General features: G+C 44.5%; 1 protein-coding gene across 2 annotated transcripts in view; it reads right to left on the minus strand.

Annotated features, from left to right (window-relative positions):
* The window catches only part of kirrel3l (kirre like nephrin family adhesion molecule 3, like), a 70,424-nt gene that overhangs the window by 14,172 nt on the left and 29,161 nt on the right, over positions 1-27,091 (minus strand). For both annotated transcript variants that reach the window (XM_058084148.2, XM_058084147.2), the window contains exons 2-7: positions 10,897-11,052; positions 8,546-8,695; positions 1,871-2,028; positions 580-730; positions 397-502; positions 56-204 (exon numbers count right to left, since the gene is read on the minus strand). In XM_058084148.2, coding sequence (XP_057940131.2) covers positions 56-204; positions 397-502; positions 580-730; positions 1,871-2,028; positions 8,546-8,695; positions 10,897-11,052 — 870 coding nt within the window. The remainder of the gene's footprint in view (positions 1-55; positions 205-396; positions 503-579; positions 731-1,870; positions 2,029-8,545; positions 8,696-10,896; positions 11,053-27,091) is intronic.

Below are 27,091 nucleotides of genomic sequence, written 5' to 3' on the forward strand. Positions count from 1 at the left end.
TGCACTTTAAACCGCAGTCTACCCACAACTGTTTATGCGTTGAACATACACTTACATTGAACATCAACCAGCGTGCTGACATTGGTGCTGCCGACAGAGTTGGACACCTCGCAGGAAACCGGATCTGTGAAGTACGAGTAGTCCACCGTCACCTCGAGGCTGTCCCCGTTTGCCTCAGAGATGGGGACGCCTCCTTTAGACCACCTGGGACAGATGAGTAATCACATTATACAGTCAGACGATTAGCTCACGGAAAAGGTACTTAGCCATGCATGTCAAAGTGGCTATTAGCTCATTCGTAGCATGTGCCAATCATAATCAAGCGCTGCCAATCAAAGCGGCTCATTCAACCAAATTATTCAAAGTGATTTTTGCAAGAGTACGAGGGTAGTCTACCTGTAGCCGGTGATTTCGGGATTGGCCGAGGCGGTGCATATGAAAAGCACTTTGGCGCCTTCGGCCACTGTTTGAGGCTGCACTGATAAAACGACCGAAGGAGGGTCTGCAAGATGGCAAATAAGCGGGATTCAAGTTAATATTCATGCTTTTGATTTGTATTGAATGATGGTTGAAACTCACGTTGGACATTGATAGTGACGGATGTCTGTCTTCCAGCAGGGGCAGCTGGGTTAAGAACCCTGCAGGTGTAGGTGCGGCCTGAGTCGCTGTCCTCCGGGATGATGGGAAGCATACTGACAGCTGCCTCCCTCTTCGCATCCTCCATGAGCGTCTGGAAACAATGCAAGAGTAGCGCTTAGATCCAGCTGGAAGCCGCAGGTATTGCCTATGTGTGTCGTTCTATTTCTAACGCTAACGCTATTTTAATTTAAACTTCTTTGGCACCGGCGGTGAAATATATTAGTATATTTTACGATGCAGCAACTGGATTTTTTTGCTGTTCCTACATTTTCTGAGAGTGCTCGCCGTCAGCGCCTTGTTTGTCATCGTCTTTTAAATCTATTTACTGCTCGCAGAAATCAATACGCCTAAGTGAGGCAAGGTGTAGATTCGGAGGGTAATGCACGCCGGCTCGCTCTTTTCCAAACAAACAAGAGGAAAACAGTATAATAAAGCCGAGGTGCCAATGAGTGTGTTTTTGGGTTGTTACAATATGGCAGAAATGTCACATCTTTTTATACATAAAAAAAGAAAGAAAAAGCGAACTGGGCATTTTCCACCCGGACACCACAATCAATGAAGTAATGCTTCCTCAGCAAGAAACACAAAAAATCTTTATTTTTTGAGATGAACTCACACCACGTGCCATGTCAACGCTACTCTTTTAAATGCATTGGAATATTGTTTTTGTTTTTCCATGCGGCATTGTTTCTTCCTTACGCACCCCTTCTCCACCGCCCCCCGTTCACCCTTTTTTTCTCCGCTGCAAGCGCTCGCCTCCTTTTAAACGTGGTGTTTAGCGTCGTTTAGCGTAGTCAGAGAGCATGAAAAATGTGACACTTTCCCCAGCCGTGCCCGACTCACGCTCCGCCGCACCCCCATTGTGTTTCTGCATTGTTGTGTTGGTGATTCGCTCTCTGCAGAAAGTCTTACTGTATGAAACCCTCATGCCTGTCTGAGCTTTGGCATGCTCCAGTTATGCTGTAGTGTCACTGCGTTTAGCCGAGGGAGGGGTCGGTGGTGTTGGTGGAGGGGAGTAGGGGGTTAGAGGCGTGAGTGAAAATGGGAGGGGGACTGCAGAGAAGGAGTGAGCGAACCTTATGAGAAAAGGGTGGTGATTGAAAACTGTAGACGGAAAGAAAGCGAGCGGGAGTTTTTTTTCCATATATATATATTTAATATTTTTATTTTATTATTATTATTTTTTAATTTCATGACTAACATAAAATGGCAAATACAGATTTGCATTTACCTTGGAATAAATGGCCGTGTCCATTACTTCTCCATCTCTGTACCAAGTGATCTCGGCGGCAGGTTTGGCGCCGGAGGATCTGCAGGTGAGGTTGTATGGCGAGTGGGCTTTGAGGCGCACGACAGGACCCCCCTCCACTATGGGGTCTGATGGCGGGACTGTAAAGAAATAACAAATCAATCCATGCAACAAGCCACGAAACAGTCATGCATCAGCATAGGTACCCCTGCGCAATCCGATACAGTCACCCCTCGTTTATTGCCGCAATAAATAAGATTTAGTGTTAATAAATTGAATATTTTTGTAGTTGGAGCATACAAAAAATGCTTTATACCATTATTAGAGCCCTACAGGATTGAAATAACACCCTATAGTCATCTTTACACTCATTGTTTTTTGTTTACACCAATGCAGGCACAAAAGATGGCTGCCGTTTTACACATAACTAGCTAACATGCAATATTTATGCATGCAAACAATTTATGGTAAGCTTTATGGTCATTTATGGTAAGCTTAAGAAAACGATGGGGAACAAAGACCCAAACTAAGAAGCCACACAATTACCACTTCCACACAGAATGGGAGGAGCACTTTCCCCCCACTCTTATCATGTTGAACATGCCATGCCACACATGTTTTGTTAAGGTCATGTAACCTAAGGTCATGTCTGAACAATGTAACATTAAGGACGCCTCGTGACCAGAATACTACATATGACACATACTACATATTTTGGACTAATAATACACCATAGTCAATGGGTACCTAGGGTTACAGCATTAGGGTACCTAATATCTAATCTGCATAAAAAGCTTTGACATAAATGAAATATTCTGAACTGGAAGTAGCAGAGATGAGGATGCTGAGGTTCTCATTGGGAGTGACCAGGATGGATAGGATCAGGAACGAGGAACTAATCTGCAGAAAAAGCTTTGCAGTACAAATGACATGACATGATTGGGGCACTTTGCGACATAGTACATGACATAAATGAAATATTGTGACCCAAAATGCCCTCTGTTGGGTTGAATATGTAGGTTATTTTTATTATTTATTTTTTTTATTATATTTAAGTAATTAATTTTATTTTAATTAATTAATTTATTTTAATTTATTTATTTTATTTTTATTTTATTATTTTATTTTTTATGTATTTTATTTTGCTACCTTTAGATTTCACAAAAAGCTTCTAAAATATACTTTTAAGCCATATCCACATAGGGAGAGAGCAAAGAGATTCTGACCTATTAGTCATTTCACCACTGGTTTCAATTTCTATCGCTTATCCTCACGAGGCTCGCGGGGGTGCTGGAGCCTATCCCAGCTGTCTACGGGCGAAAGGCGGGGTACACCCTGGACTGGTCGCCAGCCAATCACTGGGCAAACAACCATTCACACTCCCATTCACACCTATGGACAATTTGAAAACCCACGCATGCACGGGGAGAACATGCAAACTCCACACAGAGGATGGAATTGAACCCTGGTCTCCTAGCTGTGAGGCCTGTGTGCTAACCACTCGTCCACCGTGCAGCCACCACTGGAACGTGTAGCATTTAAAACCGCATCATTCAAGCAGTCTCGATCCACTTGTTTGTTTCACCAAACAAAACCCACACCCAAACATGAGAAGTGTGATTGCAGCCTAACTATCCTCTTATGATCGTATGCCTCTCATTCCATAAAACAGCTGAACGGTTGTCATCTGTGGAACAAACACACTTCCCATTCTTTATTTCCTCCTCCAGACTAGCGTTATTGTTGCATTTGCTCCTTCTCGGTTTGGACTGAATTGCTTATTTGTTCATTTATTTGCATGGTTTCTCACACAGGCACTGGCAAGCCAAGCATGATGAGGGCGTCCATCTCCCCCGACCAATAAGGAGCGGCGTGAACGTAGGGTATGTGTTGGCCTTTCTCGCTCCCTCCTACCGAACCAATTTCACTGTGTGTGTCTGAATTGTCAGAGGTCCTTCCGTTGCCGCCGCGTGGACACTAATGGAATCCGAGTGCTAGGTGATTTTAATTTCCATGCCGATTCCCCTGACTGCACTCTAGACGTTGACTCCTTTCACTGTGCCGGATTGCTTTGGCACGCAGGCAAGTGCACACAAATACACATACACTGGGTAAAAAAAGCTCTTGATACGCCTATGTACAAACATACACCTCAAGATACCCTCCTTCTCATTTAAAAGTCTATGAAAGATTAGCAGGGCCCATCAACCACCAGACTCAACTGATTGGGGGGGGATTTGACCAAGTTACCAACTTCAACTATCATATTGACCTGAATGTAAAAGCGTATTTTTCCATAGAAAACGAAAAAATATGGATCGGCTCATGGTCTGCTGTATGGTTTTGTATTTTCTATGCCGCTGATCCTCACAAGGGGGTATGGTGGAGGCTATCCCAGTTGACGTCAGCCAAGAGTTGGGGTACACAAGAGTTGGTGGCCAGCCAATCACAGGGCACATACAGACAAACAACCATTCACACTCACATTCATACCTATGGACAATTTGGAGTCGCCTAAAACTACGTTCACACCGACGCCGATCGGCGAGCAAAGCGGCGGCAAAGAGTAACAAAGCTTAATGAAAGCGTAAAGACCGTAATACAGCGTAAGAAAGGTTTGAGCAATTCGGGACATTCGGCAATAGCGCCAAAAAATTTTAAACTGTTTAAAAATTTGAGGCGATCTGTCACGAATTGCGTAAAGCGGGGAGAGCGTATTAAAGCTTATCAAAGCGTCACAAAGCTTATCAAAGTTTTGCTCAAAGCGTAGGAAAGCTTAACAGAGCTTGGTTCAAAGGATCAATGGATCTGCTGCATCTTTATATATTGTAGCGTCGTTGCCGACGCTATGGAAATTACACGACTGTGATCGCTGACAAGCTTTTTATTGCACAACAATAATACTGGCTACTGTCGGCCGTAACCACACCGTTGCAACCACCGCCAGCAACACAACAGTACTTCCTCCACCAGACACGCCTCCACCCCCTGGTGCATTCACAGTCACCCGGAACAGTCGGACACCCAAGAGCACAACGTCAACATGAATACGTCAGGGTCGCTACAATATGCTCTGGATCAGAGGCGGGATGCAGTCGGGATCTTGAAATTTTCCATTGCGTAACAGAGCTTAACAGAGCTTAAAACATATCTGAGGAGATCGTGAGATTTTTTGAAAAATGACGCCGAATTCGTCGCCGATTCAAAGCGCGACATTCGGCGTCGGTGTGAACGTAGCTTAACCAATTAACCTAACCCAACTGAATCGAACCCAGGTCTTCCCGATCTCCTGACTGTGTGGCCAACATGCTAACCACTCATCAACCGTGCGGCCGGTATGGTTTTATACATGCAAATCAACATGTCACTTTTCCCCAAGCGAGTCAGCTTTTCTTCCTGTCACTCACACACATCAAAGGAGGAGGGATCAATGCTGTAAAGTCGTCAAACAATCATCAAGCCACTAATAAATATATAGTTTTTTTTTAAAACTATTGTAATTGTAACCAGTTATTTCACTGGTAGTTGAAAGTTTTAGAAAAAGTGGGGTCATCTTATGTTCGGGTCAATATGGTAAAAAACTTGACTAAAAACAAAAAGTTCCTGAATACTCTGACTATAAACTTATTATTAAAAAAAAGAAAAAAGATGCCTTTAGGGCAGCAGTAATCGAGTAATTGGAAAAACATATTCATGCTTGGTTAGGGCTATTTATACACCATATACACTTTGACTACATGCAGAAAAAACAGTTCTTTTACTTAAGTAGAGTTCCTTGAGTCTCATTGGTAAAAGTTCAGTTCAGGGGTTTGCAACCATTAAATACACAATAAACACAGACAATTATTTTCTAAAATATCAGCCGAAATCAAGGGAAGGGCTGCACGGTGTACGAGTGGTTGGCACACAGGCCTCACAGCTAGGAGACCCGAGTTCAATTTCACCCTCAGCCATCTCTGTGTGAAGTTTGCATGTTCTCCCCGTGCTTGTGTGGGTTTTCTCCGGGTACTCCGGTTTCCTCCCACATTCCAAAAACATGCTAGGTTAATCGGCGACTCCAAATTGTCCATAGGTATGAATGTTAGTGTGAATGGTTGTTTGTCTATATGTGCCCTGTGATTGGCTGGCCACCAGTCCAGGGTGTACCCTGCTTCTTGCCCAAAGGAAAAAAAGTATCTTTAATAAAATTGTACATATTTCTGGCCTAAATTGAGTATTTTGAAGCATAAAAATGTTGAAGCAAACTAAAATACATTGAAATTGTGAATGTAGTATTCTATATTGGTCACTAGGTGTCAGTGATTGTTCGGTGAGATAAGCACCTGTCTTGATTGCCAGAACAACAGGCTTTTATTGCAGCTCAAAAACATGAATTTAGTAATCATAATAATAATACAGGCTGCATGGTAGTTGAGTGGTTAGTGCGCAGACCTCACAGCTAGGAGACCCAAGTTTAATTCCACCCTCTGCCATCTCTGTCTGGAGTTTGCATGCTCCGATTTCCTCCCACATTCCAAAAACCAAAAATTGTCCATAGGTATTAATGTGAGTGTGAATGGTTGTTTGTCTATATGTGCCCTGTGATTGGCTGGCGACCAGTCCAGAGTGTACCCCGCCTCTCGCCTGAAGACAGCTGGGATAGGCTCCAGCACCCCCTGTGACCTTCGTGAGGATAAGCAGTAGAAAATGAATGAATGAACACAACAAAACTTAGTCACACAATAATAAAATAACAAAGAATACAAAATTGTTATAACCAACATCCATCGAAAAAGAGTCCATGTTTCTGTCTGTCACTAAACAACCCTGTACTACAGCATAGTACTATGTAGTATATCTCAAGGGAAAAAAAGTGAATGAAGGCTGAATACTGATTTTAAATTCAAATCAAGCTTGTTCCCCCTGCCGGTGTGAACTCACAGGACACACTTTAATGCCTCTGTGGTGAACATTATCATCATGTTGAGATTGCTGCCTCAAAATTTCTTCCTTTTATGAGCTTGTGGTCCAATAGTAGATTTATGACGAGTGGCATTCCTTCAAATGCCACCAGATGCCAGCAGTGCTTTGCTCATTCCCATAAGACCTGCCCCCCCCAGCCCCATCACCTCCACCACCACCACCACCACACACAACCTCATACTCCCTCTGCAAGCCTCGGCGTCTGCATGAAGAAGTGGATCACTCACATCGTGTTAATGTAAAAACTGCCTTGCGGTTGACAAATGTTGTGGCTCACTGTAAAATGTGCTAACTATGCAGACCTTGACTTTCAAGTGACTACGCGAGTCATTTGTGATTGCTTCAATCACATTAGCCCAAGACACACACAGTCTTGAGTGTGTTTACTTTTTTTTTTTTTTTTTTTAACTCTCCCTCCTTCCTATCGGAGTCTCTTGGCTGAGCCTTAGTTGAATTATGCCCCCACGCATTTAATTTCCATCAAGAAATTAGATTTATGACTGTGGGGTTATTGTTGAGTGGTGATAAGAAATCATTTTATTAATTGTAAAGCATTTAAAGACGGGAGTGAAATTGTATACAATGCAATATATAGTCTGTTTGTTGTTCATTCATTCATTAATTTTCTACCGCTTATCCTCACGAGGGCCGCGGGGGCGGTGCTGGAGCCTATCCCAGTTGCGGGGTACACCCTGGAAAGGTGGCCAGCCAATCACAGGGCACACATAGACAAACAACCATTCACACTCACATTCATACCTATGGACAATTTGGAGTCGCTAATTAACCTAGCATGTTTTTGGAATGTGGGAGGAAATCAAACTCCATACAGAGATGGCCGAGGGTGGAATCGAACTCGGGTCTCCTAGCATGACATGACATGACATGATTGGGGAACTTTTGTGACATACTACATGACATAAATGAAATATTCTGACCCAAAACGCCCTCTGTTGGGTTGAATATGTAGGTTATTTTCATATTTTGCTACCTTAGATTTCACAAAAAGCTTCTAAAATATACTTTTAAGTCAAATCCACATAGGAAGAGAGCAAAGAGACTCTGACCTATTAGTCATTTCACCACTGGTACGTTCATTCATTCAGGGTCGCAGGGGGTGCTGGAGCCTATACCAGCTGTCTTCAGGCGAGAGGCTGGTGGTCAGCCAATCACAGGGCACATATAGACAAACAACCATTCACACTCACATTCATACCTATGGACAATTTCATTCATTCATTCATTTTCTACCGCTTTTCCTCACGAGGGTCGCGGGGGTGCTGGAGCCTATCCCAGCTGTCTTTGGGCGAGAGGCGGGGTACACCCTGGACCGGTCGCCAGTTAATCACAGGGCACATATAGACAAACAACCATTCACACTCACATTTATACCTATGGACAATTTGGAGTCGCCAATTAACCTAGCATGTTTTTGGAATGTGGGAGGAAACCGGAGTACCCGGAGAAAACCCACACATGCACAGGGAGAACATGCAAACTCCACACAGAGATGGCCGAGGATGGAATTGAACCCGGGTCTCCTTACTGTGAGGTCTGAGCGCTAACCACACGACCACCATGCAGCCCTTTGTCTGTTGTGAATGGCGTAATTATGTTTTTTTTAATGATACTTGTCTGTTGTTGTTGACGTCTGAGCCGTTCCCAAGCTGTGGCATTCCGAGTCGTGTATCTTACCTTGTACAGTGAGCTTGGCACGATGGGAGCGCAGGCCCGCCTGTGTCGCCTGACATTCGTACACGGCATCATCTGCCAGCTCTGCCGAATCGATCAGCAAGCTGTGCTCGCCTGATTGCGGGTCGCCCATTAAGGAGTAGCGCGTCCAGCCTGCGTGACGCCAGAACACAGAAGAGTCAGGCTCAAACCCAGCAACAATAAACACATAATAACAAAAGTATGAATTCAAGAAGATTTGGACAAATGTGGAAAAGCTCCTTAAGTCCTGAATGAAGGCGGGCAGCACCTCAGCGGGATTGAGCCATTGTGTGTATGTGTGTGTGTGGAACAGCAAATGAAACGCTTGAAAAGGCTGTCCTTGAAGCGTAGACACAATAAAGATGGTGACCAGGGCCCTCGGGCCAAGAGAGACTCTCTCCACCATCAAATGTCAGCGTGTGACAAAAAGCCGATTGATTATCCTTAACCTTCCTACGAGAGCCTTAAAATCTCAACAACAAATTACAGGTCCATCTACTCAGAAGTCGCCGACCTTTCGCTATTCAATTTTGTAAAACCTAAATGTTGAACAAAGAGAGTCTGAGGCTTCTCACGGGACCTGGCATTGATCGGAGAAAGAAATGTAGTACAGCAACTAAACCAACTAAACATTCACTGCAGAAAATAAGTCGTGTATCTCATTCCATTCGTAGGATTGAACACCTCGATCGTTACCTTTGACTCGCAGTTGTGGGTCATTTATTACGATGGAGTTGGACTTTAAAAACAATGCTGCTTAAGGCCATTTTAATTTCCATGACAGAGTACTGTTTTTCAGTTCGGAATAGTACGCATTCTGCGTGTTTTCACCGTTTTGTTGGGTTGCTAGTCAACATAGAATGGCAGCAGTCCTTAGCGGTCCATTTGTTGGGTGCGTCATACCGTTTTTACACTAGAGCTGACGTTAAACCGAGCCCCAAGTCTAGTTATACCTTTGTAACTTCAAACATTCATTCATTTTCTACCGCTTATCCTCATGAAGGTCGCGGGGGTGCTGGAGCCTATCCCAGCTGTCTTCGAGCGAGAGGCGGGGTACAACCTGGACTGGTGGCCAGCCAATCACAGGGCACATATAGACAAACAACCATTCACACTCACATTCATACCTATGGATAATTTGGAGTCGCTAATTAACCTAGCATGTTTTTGGAATGTGGGAGGAAACCGGAGTACCCGGAGAAAACCCACACAGAGATGGCCGAGGTTGGAATTGAACTCCGGTCTCCAAGCTGTGAGGCCTACGCGCTAACCACTCGACAGTCGTGCAGCCCGGAATAATAATTCATTCATTAATTTTCTACTGCTTTTTCTTCACGAGGGTCGCGGGGGTGCTGGAGCCTATCCCAGCTGTCTTTGGGCGAGAGGCGGGGTACACCCTGGACTGGTGGCCAGCCAATCACAGGGCACATATAGACAAACAACCATTCACACTCACATTCATACCTATGGACAATTCGGAGTCGCCAATTAACCTAGCATGTTCTTGGAATGTGATAGGAAACCGGAGCATGCAAACTCCACACAGAGATGGCCGAAGGTGGACTTGAACTTGGGTTCTCCTAGCTGTGAAGTCTGCGCGCTAACCACTCAACCGCCGTGCAGCGCTAACTTCTAACATTCATAACAGAATTTCACTTTGTCTGATGCACACCGAGCTACACGGTGAACAAGGCCACACAGCTTGGAGACCCGTGTTCGATTCCACCTTTGGGCATCTCTGTGTGGAGTTTGCATGTTCTCCTTGTGTATGTATGGGTTTTCTCCGGGTACTCCGGTTTCCTCCCACGTTCCAAAAACATGCTAGGTTAATTGGCGACTCCAAATTGTCCATAGGTATGAATGTGAGTGTGAATGGTTGTTTGTCTATATGTGCCCTGTGATTGGCTGGCCACCAGTCCAGCGTGTATCCTCGATTACAGCAATGAGTTAATAATATTAGTGTATTTTGTTCTAATGCTACGGTATGCTAAACTTCTCTCACACTTCTTACCACATCGGCACCGCTTCATGGTAATGAAGCAGCTAACTTCAGTTCCAACGTACATCGGAGTGTATTTCCACATAGTGGACCACTTTTTTTCCATTTTAGGGGTTTTGAAACTGAGGTTTTCATAGCGTGGTACACCATACCATGCCTATGTACAACTACAACAAACTCAATCCCAGTCAAGCTAATATTTTTGCTATGTTACCCATCAAAGAAACTCGGGTACTCGCTTCACTCGAGTCATACCCCTGAGCCCCGATTCACACGAATCGTTCATAATTTTCATATATTTTATAGATTTTCCAATGCAGGCTTGTGCTCATACCTGGTAGGTCTCTTTCTCCACCCAACGCTAGTCCATCTTTGGTCCACTGTACCATGCCCTGGTAGCCCACAATGACGCATGGTAGTGTCACGGACTGCCCAGACACCACCACCTGGTCCTGAGGCTGCTGGGAGAAGTAGGCTGCTCGGCTGGCGACTGCAAGGACAAAAGGAGGGGAAAAAAAAAAAAACTTGTGAATTTGACAAGAATTGACATTTTTAGGGCAAATCATGGCGACCCCCACAGAATGTAATGTCATGTCAGTGAGTGGCAGCAGGTTTGTTGTGGTCAGAAACGTAGTGTGTGAACATTACATTATTTTTTCCCTATAAATATCCCTTCCAAGAAGACGAGTCAGCTGCGCCTCATGACTTATTTAACTGTATCCCAAGCCCATATGCTTGTATGCTTACTGGCGCGAAGGAAGCACTTTTGGATGGGTGGTGGGGGGGTGTGGTGGAGGGCCACTCTTTGGCTGTACTTTTAGAAGAAAAAAAACTGATGTTAAACAATTAAAATCTCACTGAAGGTCCCCTGGGATCCGTTTCGAGGCCTCTGAAATTTAGCAGACACCTGCCGCCGATGTGCTGTTGTGTTTAAGTGCCGTACACGCCACGCTCATTGGATCATTTGGCTGGCCTTCACACACACACACACACACACACACACACACATATGGATATGGCTTCTAAATGTTTGCCACTATGCTAAGGATTGAGTATTACAAACCATATACAGGCATGGGGAGAAAGATGGCAGCACTCCAGAGGTAACTAATCCGTAGGATGGGGAAGAGAGACAGTTGGTTGGTTATCTAAGTGGGTTCTCTGTGTGAGTCTTTAAAAAAAAAAAAAAAAAAACTCATTCTCCTTCTCTCTTTCATTGTTGCTCAATGGAGAATGGAAGGGAAAAGGGGACTGGGGGAAGATAAAGAGGGCTCTATTCAGACAGGGCTAAACCACCCTCCGCCCCCCTCCCCACAGTCTGAACTGCTTCTCTTGGTGGGAGCGCTTAAACAGACAGGGTTACCCCCCCCTTTCTGCCACCCCTCCCCTCTCGCATCACCAGTAAAGAAAGCTGCTGAAAGGAGGGCAACATACGGCGACCAGAGACATGCTATTGTCCCCTTGTCCCTCTCTTTTAATAGGCCTCTTCATTCCCAATCAATCCTGCTAAATGCAAGTTTAATAGCTTTTCAATAGCAGCCCCCCCACCCCCACCCCCCTTCAAGGAAGGTGGCGGGGATATTCTCTAACGCTCTCACCCTTTTTTTTTATGCTTTCCCCCCTCTTTCTCGGTGCATTTGCTCTTTGAGTTTGAATGAGTGGGGCGGGGGGGTGCTTGGCGGTGTTTATTCCGCACTCAATTATCCACTTCATCTCGGGGCGGGCTTGTGGACTGAACCCTGTCCCTCACCCCGCCACCCTGGCCCCCTCTTACTACCTCTACCACCCAAGTTTCCACCAACAAAACAAGTTTGGTTGTGTTTTTGCAGTCCAATTTCGATTGTGCTGCGTTTTGAAGGATTTCATATATGTTGGTCTCCTATTTTTTTGTGTCTCATATATGTGTGTCTCCTATTTTTTGTGTCTCATGTATGTTTGTCTCCTATTTCTTGTGTCTCACTCATATAACTATGCACTACATTTAATCAAGGACAACCAAGCAGCCTTGGGCAAATCACAGGACACATAATCGCTCTCAGGCACATACAGTTCCGGAGCTCTCCGACACATCCACAATTTTGACTAACAACAGATAACGAAGGAGCAGGACGTCGGCAGCCATGGCCTGTCGATAACAGCTGGCTCCACCGCTCCAGCTGGCTCCACCGCTCCACCCCGCCCGCCTTGGGTTGGCGAGAAGACGTCGGCCGAGGAGAGGAGGGGGGCCACCTGTGATGCGCCAGAGATCTACCGACATTTCTTAGCATAATAAAAGCCGGGCAGGGACAGTTAGCTGTACTCATTTGTTCTGACCTGTAAGTAAAGCCTACGTCTCTGCAGGTGTTAGGGGAAGACTTATGGGCCCGGAGCTCCGTGTAATCTGACTGGTCTGAGAGTAAACCATATAACTGACAAGTTCGTTGTCATCTCTTGCCTCCAACACGACACCCACAGGAATCACTGACCTAAGAACAGGTGGTCAAATTCCAACAAATGGCGCCCAACGTGGTTGGAGGGGGAGTTGTGTTGTGTGGTTGGGTCCTACTTTAGGCTGCAGTTCGATGCTCTGGGCTTCCACTACAGGCGCGCCTCTACAAATAAAAAGGTAAGCAGAAACCTGTTTATTCAAATTCTGCTATTGGTCAATAACAAATTTGGTGGAAACCTGGTAGCATTGTGTCTGTGTGTCTGAGAATATTATTACGCTAGCAGGTGTGTTGACATAGTGTGTGTTTTGTGACATTATTGTGAAGTTTTGAGAAAACCGGTGTGTGTTCCAGTATACTGCGTGGTCCGGGACCACTAAGGGTCAGCGTACCCAACTGGGTGGAGGGCCGTAAATGTAACGCTCCATTCGGGTCCAGTGAAGGGCAGTACACCAAGCGCGGTGAGGGGAACGCTTCACTTGGATGCTTAACAATAGACAGGGTCTATTGCGCTAATTTTACTGGGTGGAGGGCCGTAAATGTAACGCTCCATTCCAGGTCCTGTGAAGGGCAGTACACCAGCAGGCGGTGAGGGGAACGCTTCACATGGATGCTTAAATAGACAGGGTCTATTTGATAACTTTCATTATTGCTCAACATTCTTGCAACTATCAGTTTTGTATTTGTTTTTTTGTTTTAATTGTTGTGGGAATAGAATGGAAGGTGAGTTGAACTGAGAATGTGAGGAGTGGGAAATGTGTGGGGGTCCCCCGAGGGTGTCAGAAAGTGAGTTGTTTGGTCTTGTGGAAGGTCAGGTTATGAGTGGCTTGGTAAGTCAGGATAAGAATAAAGATAGACAGATGGTACGTAAAACATGGGAAGTGTGTGATGGACAGAGTTGGGATAATATTGTGAAGGTTCAGAGTAAGTTAAGACAGGAGGAGGAAAAGATTATGAAATAAATAAGACAGGTGGAGGAGAAAATTGAGCAGGCGTCATTCTGGCAGAAGTCAGAACTTAAGAAGACGCTGAAAACATTGGAAGATTCCAGGCGAATGATTCATTCGATGGGGATGGCAAGCTTGGCTTTGGCCGCCCCGTACATGACGCGGGAAAATCAGTCGAAGGCGAGAAGGGCCCTAGTGGTCACGCCATCGGCACCCCCGCCCAATTCAAACCCTCCCAGTGGAGTCTATCCTACTCTAAGATTCCAGGGAGAAGTCGACATTAATGGCGAGGAGTTAAATAGACACGTTCCGACCCTACAACAAGCAAGGCGCCATCCCCCAATAGACATAGGCAGACCCTGTGCCACAGGTTGGCGACCCGTCAGTGGAGACTGGTGGTGCGACTTCCTGCACGGGTGCGGCGCAAAACATGTCCCTTATAGATTCGGCCAGACACAGTAAAAGCATATTTAAGATTTTAAAACAAATTGACATGTCTAATGTGTTGCCAGAAGGCAGTACCAGGCGCCGATACACTGCTGAGACAGATTATGGCAGGCGCCAGCCGGCAACACCTACGGCAGAACGGGATACCCAATCGGAAGATGACATATCCCTAACGCCGTCTTCACCAGCCCCTGTGAGACGGGACAACACAGGGGCTCGATCTAAAACAGTTATGCCTTTAAAAGTTGACGTGGCGGGCCAGCACACAGAATACACACCTTTTACCATAACAGACATTGACGGCATGTGTCGTAAGTTGCCTCCACTAGCCCGTGGAGCAGACCCATGGATCAACGAGGTATTGCGCCTCACAGCTGGCCTCGGTTTGGCCTGGGGAGACGTTCGCTGTCTGTGACCACACTGTTTCAGGCAGTGCTAGCTTGAATGCCCTCATCAGTGGCTAATAAATTAAAAGATGTTCCTAATCTGTCAGTTGAAATAGAAAAATCATACAAAGCGATCTTGTTACACCACATGCGCAGGCACCGTGAGGAGGAGGACGAAAAAGATAAAACACAAAAGGATTCAGCAGCACAACTATTGAAATTATAATCGGCTAAAGAACGAGAATTCACCTCAGACAAAAAGAGAAAAACATAATGTGGCAGGGGCGTGGTGGCATATCTAACCGAGGTGGGAGAAGGGGTGGACCGTCTCAGGGCTACACTGGCTGTTTCGTGTGCGGAGCTCTTGACCACTGGGCACGAGATTGCCTCACCTGCACTGGACAGTGGCCACCATCAGGACCACCGCAGTCGCTCCCACAACAACAGCAGCAGCAACCATGGGCTCATCAACCACAAGGCATGCAGTCACAAGGAGGCTCACATGGGCGGGTCGGCCCATTCCACCGACCTCAGCAACAGCAAGCGGCTTCTCAACCTCCCCTGCTGGTCAATACCACCAAGACCAGCACGGCGGTGCCAACTGGTTTGAACTTGCTTGGTCGTGACATATTGACTGCTTCTAATGCTACTATTTTGTGCACAGACTCTGGTTTAACCCTGACGTTGCCAGATGGCACGACAGTGGACTGCAACAACCAAAGTACAGGAGGACAATACCTGCTCAAAGAACTGCCGGCAACCACAACAGCCGACATTTATTGGTGCCTTCTGACTCGGACTTCGTCATCGAGCAGTGTGGTGTCAGTCTATGAGACGTGGAAACCATGGATCCTGTCCAAGGCCACGTATATGCCTCCCACCACCCCGTTACATTGCACATTGTTTTACGACACACAACAGGATATGACATATCAGGAAGGTATGGAGTAGTGGTTAAATTCTTCTCGTCTTTTCGCAGGTCCTGAGGGGGTGGCGGCCAGCGTCTATTTTGTTAAGTTGGAACAGGCCTGGTACAAAGGCACCCCTGATTCGGCGCCACACATCTCTTTGGCTGTGGCCCCAGGACATGAACAACGGTCCTTGGGTCCCATGGTGAAACGGTTGTTGGCAGCTAAAAACTGGACGCCGCTCCCTGAGGTACCGCAGGTACAACACTCTCCCTCGGAGTCGGCGTATCGTGTGGTGTGCCAATGCACAGACGTGTCCGTTGTTCAACATCGTTTGATTGACAGGTACGAGCTAAAAACACTGACAGATCACGAACTCTCCGGACCCATGTTGGACACCATCCCGGAGGGGGTGTGGTCCAACGGTCCATTTGACGTAGGTTTTTGTGCTTTCACCTATCATGGCCAACGGTTCCAACAACAACCCTGGTTTGTACAATCATCATTTGCGCCAGGTGTTGTCAGTTTTGCAGCTTCCAGATGGATGGACGATCTCCTCCTCGCCACTGACTCTGCTGATTGTTGTTTGCAGGTCACGGAAGCCGTGCTGCTGTGCCTGTATGAATTGGGTTTCAAAGTCTCACGCAAAAAGCTACAATGCTGCAGGAAATCTGTCACCTTTCTGGGGCGTGTTCTCTCAGCTGCTGGCTACGCCATGTCGGACGCCCATCGTGTGTCCATCCTCAGGCATCCCAAGCCTTCCACGGTGGGTGAAATGCTGTCCTTTTTGGGACTGTGTGGTTACAGTCGACAGTACATCCCCTGCTACGCGGAACGCACTGCACCCTTGCGCGCGTTAGCGCGTGCCAAGGGCTCTAAGCATGCCAACGCCAGGCTGGACTGGGACTCGGGGACTTCACTAGCCTTCGTGACCCTAGTTCAGTCGTTGGCCTCTGCTTTGGCTGCGCAGACAACCGTTGTGTACTCGTTACACCGCGGGGGTCGCGACTCTCATCCAAAAGACCACCCTGCCCCGGAGGATGTCTCATCTCTTAGGTCGCCTCGGCCTGCATTGGATGCAGCCCGTGAGGAGGGGAGGAGGTGGTGAAGATGTCGCTGCCCTTGGCGATATCCCGAGCCCTGGGGGCTCCTCCTCCCCAACCAACAACTGAGGCGATTTCTGGATTAACTAACGCACACACACACGCACACACGCACACACGCACACACACACACACACACACACTGATAGTTCAGCACCTGATTACACTGATACTGCACAACATACATGCAAGCGGCAAACTATATTACATGCCACTTAGGATAAGCTTCCTGGCTTTGTTTTGACATTTTTGTCATTAGCTATACTTCTTTATCTCACTCTGTGTTCTTTTTCGTCTGTAGGTGTGGTCAGAGGCCCAATAACTGCCACGGCGGTCCCAGACGGAATGGTGTCCACCAGTGCTTCTAAACGTTACAAGAGAGAGTTCCAGACGAATATAAATTAGTCAATCAGATTGCGGCAGGTTTTGAGTCAATTATCCCTTGGATCACCGTTAATAAAGAAGAAGGCTTCAAGGCGGTAAGTGAACAGATGCGGGCCACGTCTTTGATGTCCTTTCAAAATCGTATCGCTCTCGATATGTTATTGGCAGAAAAACATGGCGTGTGTGCAATGATTGGTACGGAATGTTGCACTTTCATCCCAAACAATACGGCACCGGGTGGTCGTTTGTCTCGTGCAATTGAAGGTCTCACAGCTTTGAATAAACGCATGAAATTACATGTCGGTGTGGACACCAGCCCGTGGGACTCGTTGATGAGCTACTTTGGTAAGGGGAAAGAGTTGGCCTCCGGCATTATTATTACAGTTTTAGTGTTTCTTGTTTTGGCTGTTCTTTTCGTTTGTTCGTTGTCAGTTTGCTGTTGTCTCCCGTGTTCCAAGTGCCTTTTCCAGCTCATCCTGTCCAGGGTGATGGCGGCCGATGGGCGAGGTCAATATCAGTTGGCCCGCCTGCATCCACCGCCCCCACAGGGTGACCGGGTGCTTCTTCCCTAACTCTGATCCGGTATTTCACCTTGTGGCCTCTGTTGAGGCCATGAGGGGGATTGAAGGATTTCATATATGTTGGTCTCCTATTTTTTTGTGTCTCATATATGTGTGTCTCCTATTTTTTGTGTCTCATGTATGTTTGTCTCCTATTTCTTGTGTCTCACTCATATAACTATGCACTACATTTAATCAAGGACAACCAAGCAGCCTTGGGCAAATCACAGGACACATAATCGCTCTCAGGCACATACAGTTCCGGAGCTCTCCGACACATCCACAATTTTGACTAACAACAGATAACGAAGGAGCAGGACGTCGGCAGCCATGGCCTGTCGATAACAGCTGGCTCCACCGCTCCAGCTGGCTCCACCGCTCCACCCCGCCCGCCTTGGGTTGGCGAGAAGACGTCGGCCGAGGAGAGGAGGGGGGGCCACCTGTGATGCGCCAGAGATCTACCGACATTTCTTAGCATAATAAAAGCCGGGCAGGGACAGTTAGCTGTACTCATTTGTTCTGACCTGTAAGTAAAGCCTACGTCTCTGCAGGTGTTAGGGGAAGACTTATGGGCCCGGAGCTCCGTGTAATCTGACTGGTCTGAGAGTAAACCATATAACTGACAAGTTCGTTGTCATCTCTTGCCTCCAACACGACACCCACAGGAATCACTGACCTAAGAACAGGTGGTCAAATTCCAACAGTTTCGAATAGAATACAGTAATCCCTCGTTTATCACTGTCAGATGTTTCCAGACTTGGCCGTGCTTAGTGCATTCCCACCAAGTAGGAGTCTTTGTTTAGAAATCAAATATTTTCATAGCACATAGAAAACTTGTTTATACACCATTAGAGCCCTTTAGATATGAAATGACACCCCTATAGTCAATTTACACATGCATTTACACTAATCCCTCGTTCATCACTGTCAGATGTTTCCAGACCTGACCGTGCTTAGTGCAGTCCCATCAAGTAAGAGTCTTTATTTAGAAATCAAAGCATAGAAAACCTGTTTGTACAGCATTAGAGCCCTCTATATATGAAATAACACCTCTATAGTCACTTTACACATGTATTAACAGTAACCCCTCGTTTATCACTGTCATATGTTTCCAGACCCAGGCGTGCTTAGTGCATTCCCGCTAAGTAAGATCCTTTATTTCGAAATCAAAGCATAGAAGACCAATTTATACACCATTAGAGCCCTCTTGATATGAAATAACACCCCTATAGTCAATTTACACATGTATTTACAGTAATCCCTTGTTTATCACAGTCAGATGTTTCCGGACCCGGCTGTGCTTAGTGCATTCCCACTAAGTAAGATTCTTTATTTAAAAATCAAAGCATAGAAAACCTGTTTATACACCATTAGAGTCCTCTATATATGAAATAACACCCCTATAGTCACTGTACACATGTATTTACAGCAATCCCTCGTTTATGACTGTCAGATGTTTCCAGACCCGGCTGTGCTTAGTGCATTCCCACCAAGTAAGATTCTTTGTTTAGAAATCAAATATTTTCATAGCGCATAGAAAACGTGTTTATACACCATTAGTGCCCTCTATATATGACATAACACCCCTATAGTCACTTTATACATGTATTAACAGTAATCCCTCGTTTATCACTGTCAGATGTTTCCAGACCCGACCGTGCTTAGTGCATTCCCACTAAGTAAGATTCTTTGTTTAGAAATCAAATATTTTCACAGCGCATAGAAAACTTGTTTATAAACCACTAGAGCCCTCTAGATATGAAATAACACCCCTATAGTCACTTTACACATGTATTAACAGTAATCCCTCGTTTATCACTGTCAGATGTTTCCAGAACCGGCTGTGCTTAGTGCATTCCCACTAACTAAGATTCTTTATTTATAAATCAAAGCATAGAAAACCTGTTTATACACCATTAGAAATAACACCCCTATAGTCACTTTACACATGTATTTACAGTAATCTCTCGTTTATCACTGTCAGATGTTTCCAGACCTCAGATGTTTTCAGCCCTCTGGTGCAGTTTTAAGCCAGAAAAAAACATTCACAGAGTTCGCCCTGCATTTCTCCAATAGTAACCATGAAGTGTAAAGGCATCACGACGCATTTAAGTAATATTTTAATGTCTCAATTCAGCTCCAAATGCGTGTTTTTGTTGAGAACTGATACTGATACTGAAACTTACCTATGTTCTACTTCTGATAAAAAAAGAGCGGACATAGGCATAAACAAATGATGAAAGTCTAATCTTTTTTGGGTATATATCATGTCTTCATAGCCCAAGGACACAACATTCTGTATGCCTTAAAAAAAAATCAGTAAAACCGTCAGAAATGGCCGCTTTTGAAAAAAGGGCTGTGTATAAAAGGGGCTAATGTAGTGTTCTTGAACCATCAGGGTAGGGTAAAACCCTGATCAGGTTTGGATATCTGGCGACCCTTTACAATGTGTAGCGTACTGCTTGATAGAAACAAGGCTTTAGGTGCCAACCAGTCAATACTGCTTTCCATCACAGCTGCAGTGGGTGTTTGGCCAGTTCAACCACAAAAGAAAAAATGTGTAGTGATGTGTGTGTGTGTGTGTGTGTGTGTGTGTGCATCACTCTTACAAAGGTGTTGAAATAGCCTATTGAGCTGTGGCTCCACAAAGGTACGCTGCATGTGTGCAAATCAAAAGAGGCCAATTTGAGGAGGCCGGTGAGAAGTGAGAAGTCTCTGAGCTCAGGCTATTAGGAGCAGAACAAGGACTAGCATTTTTCTTCAAAAAAAAAAAAACAACACCCCCATATGCAGAATGAACATTTTCATAATCCATCCCAGGCAGCAAATGATGGAGATTTTTCTTTTTGTTAAGGGGTAAAAAATTGATTGCAATTAAGCATCTCGTCCAGTGTATCAAACTGTTTACAATGGCTAATAATTCACTTCATTGGTTGATTGGTTAAACGGATTACATGCTGTGAACTGTTTGTCTTCACCACACCCACACATAATTTCATATGCTCCCATTTAGCAATTAACACTTCGTATGGAAGCCATACAAAAATAGAGCGAAGAATATGTGCCGAAGCCCACGAGTGATTCACGGCTCTGCGGATCCCTTATTGAAAAGGCTCAAACGGAACATCTCAACTGGCTAATGACTCATGCCAGATTCCTTTAATTCTTCGTTGCCGAATTAGACAATTCTTTGACGGTGTATTAGCGGCTTAATCACATGAATACGTTCCTGATTGGGACTAAGGAAGGAACAGAAACACACAAAGGGGGAAAAAAATGGGTGACACACACTTTTTTGTAAGACTTAAACATGAAGTACTCCAGAGAGTTTTGTTCGGTTTTTGGTGGTTTGGTTTTGGATGGTCACGTTCACTCTATTTTTTTTTGTCCTATCCAGTGACAAAACAACGTATTAGTGGTCACGATATTTGGAGTGGAGTCAACCTTTACCAATTACCATAACCTGGATGAGACTCTACACCAGGGGTCGGCAACCTTTACTATCAAAAGAGACATTTGCCTACTAAAGACGGTCTTATAGAAAGTTGGATATCAGTATACTGTATATATTTACCGTATTTTCTGGACTATAAGTCGAACAAGGCCAAAAATTAGGTTGAAAAAAAAAACATACATAAGTTGCACTGGAGTATAAGTCGCATTTTTTGTGAGTAATTTACTCGACTAAAGCAGACATTACGTTCTAACGATAAAAAAATAGAGAACAGGCTGAATAGATGTAAGATATGCTAACACAATGCTTATTCAGCTACACAAAAAATGGTTATGGTAATGGTTTAATTTCATTTGAACATGCATCAGATTACAATTGAATGCATCCCATAATCAGTTCACAGTTCCACATGTCCAAAAGGAGTAGGAAGAAGCAAAGCTTATTAAATCCTACCCCTTCGTCTGGTACTTTTACCAGTAACTGTTACATTTGTTCACTTCCTGTTTTCCTAATATAGTTTTTTTTTGTTTTTTTAATTTTTTGTACCGTACTGAAGTACGAGGTGATATGAGCATCCAATGACATAATGTGTACCATAGTAAGTGTCAATATAGTGATATGTATAGCACATCATGACTGGTTCAAGACTCTTCATCCTTGTATTTAGCAAACATCAACTGCTTGTATTGTTTCTTGAATTAGCTCATCATTGTGCATTGTTTGAGGGTCTTACATTCCATAGTTTGATTCCACATACTGAAATGCTACATGAACAGAAAAGGTGTCCAGTGTTTATGTATCATAAACAGTATTTTCATTTATAAGTTGCTCTGGAGTATAAGTGGCAGGAACAGCCAACCTATGAAAAAAAGTGGGACGAGTGGTTAACATGTTGGCCACACAGTCAGGAGATCAGGTTTGAATCCCTGCTTGGGCATCTCTGTGTGGAGTTTGCATGTTCTCCCTGTGTGTGGATGGGTTTTCTCTGGGTACTCCTGTTTGGAGTACGAATGTAAATGTGATCTGTCTATATGTTCCCTGTGATTGGCTGGCCACCAGTCCAGGGTGTACCCCGCCTCTCGCCTAAAGACAGCTGGGATAGGCTCTAGCATGCCTGTGACCTTAGTGAGTAAAACAAGAAAACAAATGGATGGATGGAACTCTTTTCAACAATTTTCGCCACTCGGGTGTTTTAAACGCGGGTTGCCGACACCTGCTCTGCACAGACAACTACGTCGTGTTCCTATTTAGTGAACGCACCCTTGAAAAGCTGCTACTCTACAGTATATCCCCACTCTATGGATTAGTAGCAATACACGTGTTGGATTAATGTTACCTTTCAGGCTTTTCACATTTAGATTCCTCATTTCAGAAACTGCAGCATTTACTCTATTTCTTACCTTCTTGCGTGTGTGTGTGTGTGTGTTTCCATTTTCTGGTAACAGGGTCAAAAAACATTTGGCCTCAAACATTTTAATCCGGATTTCCCCAAATGGAATATCATTTCACGCCACATGGGGCTAAGTTTGTGTGTGTTTCTTGCTGACACCGTGTCATGCTTTGTGAAGGTGTACACACATATACTGTGTGTGTGTGTGTGTGTGTGTGTGTGAGTGAGTGGTAAGGTTGTGTTAATAGGGAAAGAAAAGTGTGAGGCACCAGAGGGTACATTTAGCAGTGTACTTAGATGCCGCGACTTTGCTGGTTGTGTCATATGGTTGGAGAGAAATGCAAAACAGCCTTTCAGGATTGGCCGCAACCTGCTAAAGAGCTTTGCTGCCGCATCCGCTCGGCCCTCCTTCATGTGAACTGATAGGGGTACATTCACATCGGGGGCGGATCAGGAAGAGACGGACAGATGTCAGCAGTGATCCATCCACCACTGGACATCTGCCTTGATAGAATTAGATTGAATCTGCCACCGTGTGTGTGTGTGTGTGTGTGATGAAGCTAAAGACAGAGTGATAATGGCACCGTGGATGACCTTTGGCTATCATGGGAATCTAACATACACAGCACAGTGCATCTCCTACACCATTTTGATGCCTATACAATATATAGGTACTGTGTATATAATAATAATAATAACAATAATAAATGTTATTTGTATAGCGCTTTTCAGAGTACTCAAAGACGCTTTACAGTAGAGAAAAAAGTTCAGTAAAAACAGAGTAAACGATGCATTAAAATACAATATGCAAACATTCATTCAGGGGCAATTCAATGGGGCAATTCAATAGTTCAATAGTTCGGTGCAACAAGCACCGGACTTGATTGCCAAAACAACTGGCTTTTATTGCAGGTTTAAATGATCTCACACACAATAATAATCAGAATAATAACAAGCTATGATGAGCTTGGAGTCTGACTCACCGTGTCATCATCCGTGCTATAATCATCACGCAGCACCTTAACACTCAAAAGGTACATTGGCTAGTAATCATAAAATAACAAACAGCAGCCATTATACCTACTACCCATAATGCATTACTCCCAACGGAGCTTGCTCAGGAGCGAAGGGGACGCGGGGGATTGTGTGGATGAAGGAGGGCAGTGAGGTATGGAGGGGTCAGATTGTGGAGAGCTTTGTCGGTGATGAGAAGGACTTTGAAATGAATACGTTGGGGGACGGGAAGCCAGTGGAGGTTTTTTAAGGACGGGGGTACTGTTTTCATAGGTGCGGGTGGAGCCAATCCCAGCCAATCACAGGGCACATATAGACAAACAACCATTCAGACTCACATTCATACCTATGGACAATTTGGAGTCGCCAATTAACCTAGCATGTTTTTGGAATTACCTACATTTCGAGTGTTAAGTTGCTGTGTGATGATTCTAATGAGAGTCGGTTGTCCATGAGTCGGTTTTTCCATAATCTTCATGTCTCCTTTGAAAGTGGAGCATTTTGGTGTGGCTGCCGTGTCAATTTAGACATGACACGTTCAAATCGATATTTGTGGGAGGAAACCGGAGTACCAGGAGAAAACCCACAGCTGGGATAGGCTCCAGCACGCCTGTGACCCTTGTGAGGATAAGCGGTAGAAAATGAATGAATGAAGGAAGCTGATCAATATAGTAATTATTATTATTATTATTCCGGGTTGCACGACGGTCGAGTGGTTAGCGTGTAGGCCTCACAGCTTGGAGACCGGCGTCGGCAATTAACCTAGCATGTTTTTGGAATGCAAACTCCACACAGAGATGGCCGAAGGTCGAATTGAACCCCGGTCTCCTAGCTGTGAGGTCTGCGCGCTAACCACTCAACCACTGTGCAGCCAGTGTTGTAGACAACTGTTTTTAAATATCGGTTTTCATGATCGGGGGAAAAATCTGATACAGATACCAACTATTTTTATGCTGATATTGTCCGCGCCGGACATCCCTAATAAATAACAACATAAATACGCAATAAAAACCAAAAAGAGTACTTTAAAGTGAAAAGTCACTTGCTTCCAATCAAGTACAAAGTACTTGAAAGAGCCGCATTTAGTCCTGTTCTTATTCCATCCACTACAAAGAGTGGAACACTGAGTCCTAGCTTAAATAATTATAAGAACTCTCAGCTCAGCTTGCCTGGACATTTTTTTTTTCTCCATGTAGAAATAATTTAAAATGTTACAAAAAAAAAAAAAAACCTCGCCCTAACCACGTTTTCTTCAAATGATGGAGGCAAAGTCCTGCACCCTGCTTCTGTGAGGTTTCAATAATAGACTCCAGAGAGAAGAAAATGAGGAGAAAACACACGCATGCACACAAAAACTCCCCACAAAACAAGGCAATTGGCAAAAAAAAAAAAAAAAAAGTGTCAAGCTTGGAATAAACAACCCCTCTCCCCAAATGCCATCCATTGTGCCTTGTCTAGATAAGGCTTCTAAATCGGGCTGGAAATGCAAGCTCCATTTCTCTCTGTATGGAATTATTATCCCTTTGTTGGGAGTCAGGCTCTTTTGTCTTCTTACTTGTGTGTGTGTGTGTGTGTGTGTGTGTGTGTAAGCGTGTACAAACAAAAAGTAGTGCTGAGGTAGTCGAATCACACCAAATGCCCCCAGCGGTACCATGCACCCATCTCGTGTTTGGTGATGCTAAGTTCATTAGCATGACAGAACTTGAGGCACCCAAAGAGGGGATACCACCCACCCACCGGTCGCCCGGTCACCCGGTCGCCCGGCCACACTGGGGTGTTTTCTTTGACTGGAAGCAGATTCTACTTGTCTGGGCAGATGGAGCCTCTATCTGTTAGAATCCCTCCCTGATGAATTCCGGCTACACTTCCACTCATCCTCTCTCTCGCTACCTTTTTCGTCGTAGTCTGCATTTTTCTGCCCAAATTGCAAAGTAACTGCTTTTTAAGAGCTGTTTTGCCCGAGTTTAATCCCCCTAGCATCCTCTACCCGGCCTTTATTCCATTGTGAAAATCTTGGCTCAGAGTGAGACCTCTTTCTTTTTTTTTTAAAGCGAGTGGAAAAACCACAGCCTGCCCTCCTCCGACTTGGCTGCTCCGCTGAATCCTTAACTGGGTGCCTCCTCATTGCCCCGCCCCTCTCATTTGTCTGTTTATCAGCGACACATCAACAGTCATCATCCATGAAATCAACACCGCGCAGGTCCCTCAGAGATAAGGTGCTATTAATCACTGATTCATTCTGACAACACTTGTGTTTTTCCCAGCTCTGTGCAGGCTGTCATTTACTTCTTCTTCTTCTCTTGTGTCCCGTTTCTCCCTGATGCCAGACTCACAGGGGTTTGTGTCGGCTTGTCAGCATGAAAGCAGGGACAACAGAGAGCGAGTCCAAACTCGCAAACTTCGAAGAAATAGGGTAAGAAAGCGCCAGTTAGCCATCAACGGTATCAAGTATGTTGTGACTGAAACAGACTGATTTCATAGTGCAAGTCACTTAATAGACATGTGCACCTCCGCTACCATAGGGGGCACTGTGTTCTCTTTCGGCCTCTTACAACAGTGCTTCTTATACATTTTTTATGTATTTTTTATTGTATTTTTTTTAATCATTTTATTATGCATCAAAAATATATAAAAAGGGTATTTTTTTTCACCATGATAAATAGTGTTGGGCAAATTACTTTAAAAAAAATGAATGGTTATAATTACTGTTCAATTCGTAACATAATTACTCCTTCATAAATGTAATTAGTTACCAGGGAAATAATTACTGTTTCAAATTGTGTGATTTTAAAAATATATTAATAAATCATGTTATTTCGTGGTGAAATATGGCCTATAATTAGTCAAAAATATTCAGATTTACTTGAAAAATGTAACCTTTTTGGCCAAAATTTTCCTAACCCTAACCCTTTTCAAGCATAAAAAAAATTACAAAATTAACAAAAATACAAATATATTGCATTAAGATGAGGTTGTGAATGTACTGCCCACAAACGTAATACAAATCTGCAGTCTGCAATCTGTAATGTAAATAGTAATAGTTATTACATTTGCAGGAAATTCAGTATTACATGTGTAGTGGGCAATTTTATTAGGTTACATTACATTTGCAGGATTATTACATTCAAAGCTGCTGATTTGTATTAAGTTTGTGGACAGCTATTACGTTTACGGGTGTAAAAAGGTGTCAATAATAGTTCGGCGCAACAAGCACCAGACTTGATCGCCAAAAACAACTGTCTTTTATTGCAGGTTTAAATGATGTCACAACACAAGCTTGAAGTCTGACTCTCCGTGTCATCATCTGCGCTATGATCATCACGCAGCACCTTAACACTCAAAAGGTACATTGGCTAGTAATCATAAAATAACAAACAGCAGCCATTATACCTACTACCCATAATGCATTATTCCCAACGGAGCTTGCTCAGGAGCAAAGGGGACACAGGGAATTGTGTGGATGAAGTGTGAGGTATGGAGGGGTCAGATTGTGGAGAACTTTGTAGGTGA

Source organism: Doryrhamphus excisus, linkage group LG17 (assembly GCF_037039965.1).
Source record: "Doryrhamphus excisus strain RoL-2023G ecotype Guam linkage group LG17, RoL_Dexc_Guam_v1.1, whole genome shotgun sequence".
Taxonomy (NCBI): Eukaryota; Metazoa; Chordata; class Actinopteri; order Syngnathiformes; family Syngnathidae; genus Doryrhamphus; species Doryrhamphus excisus.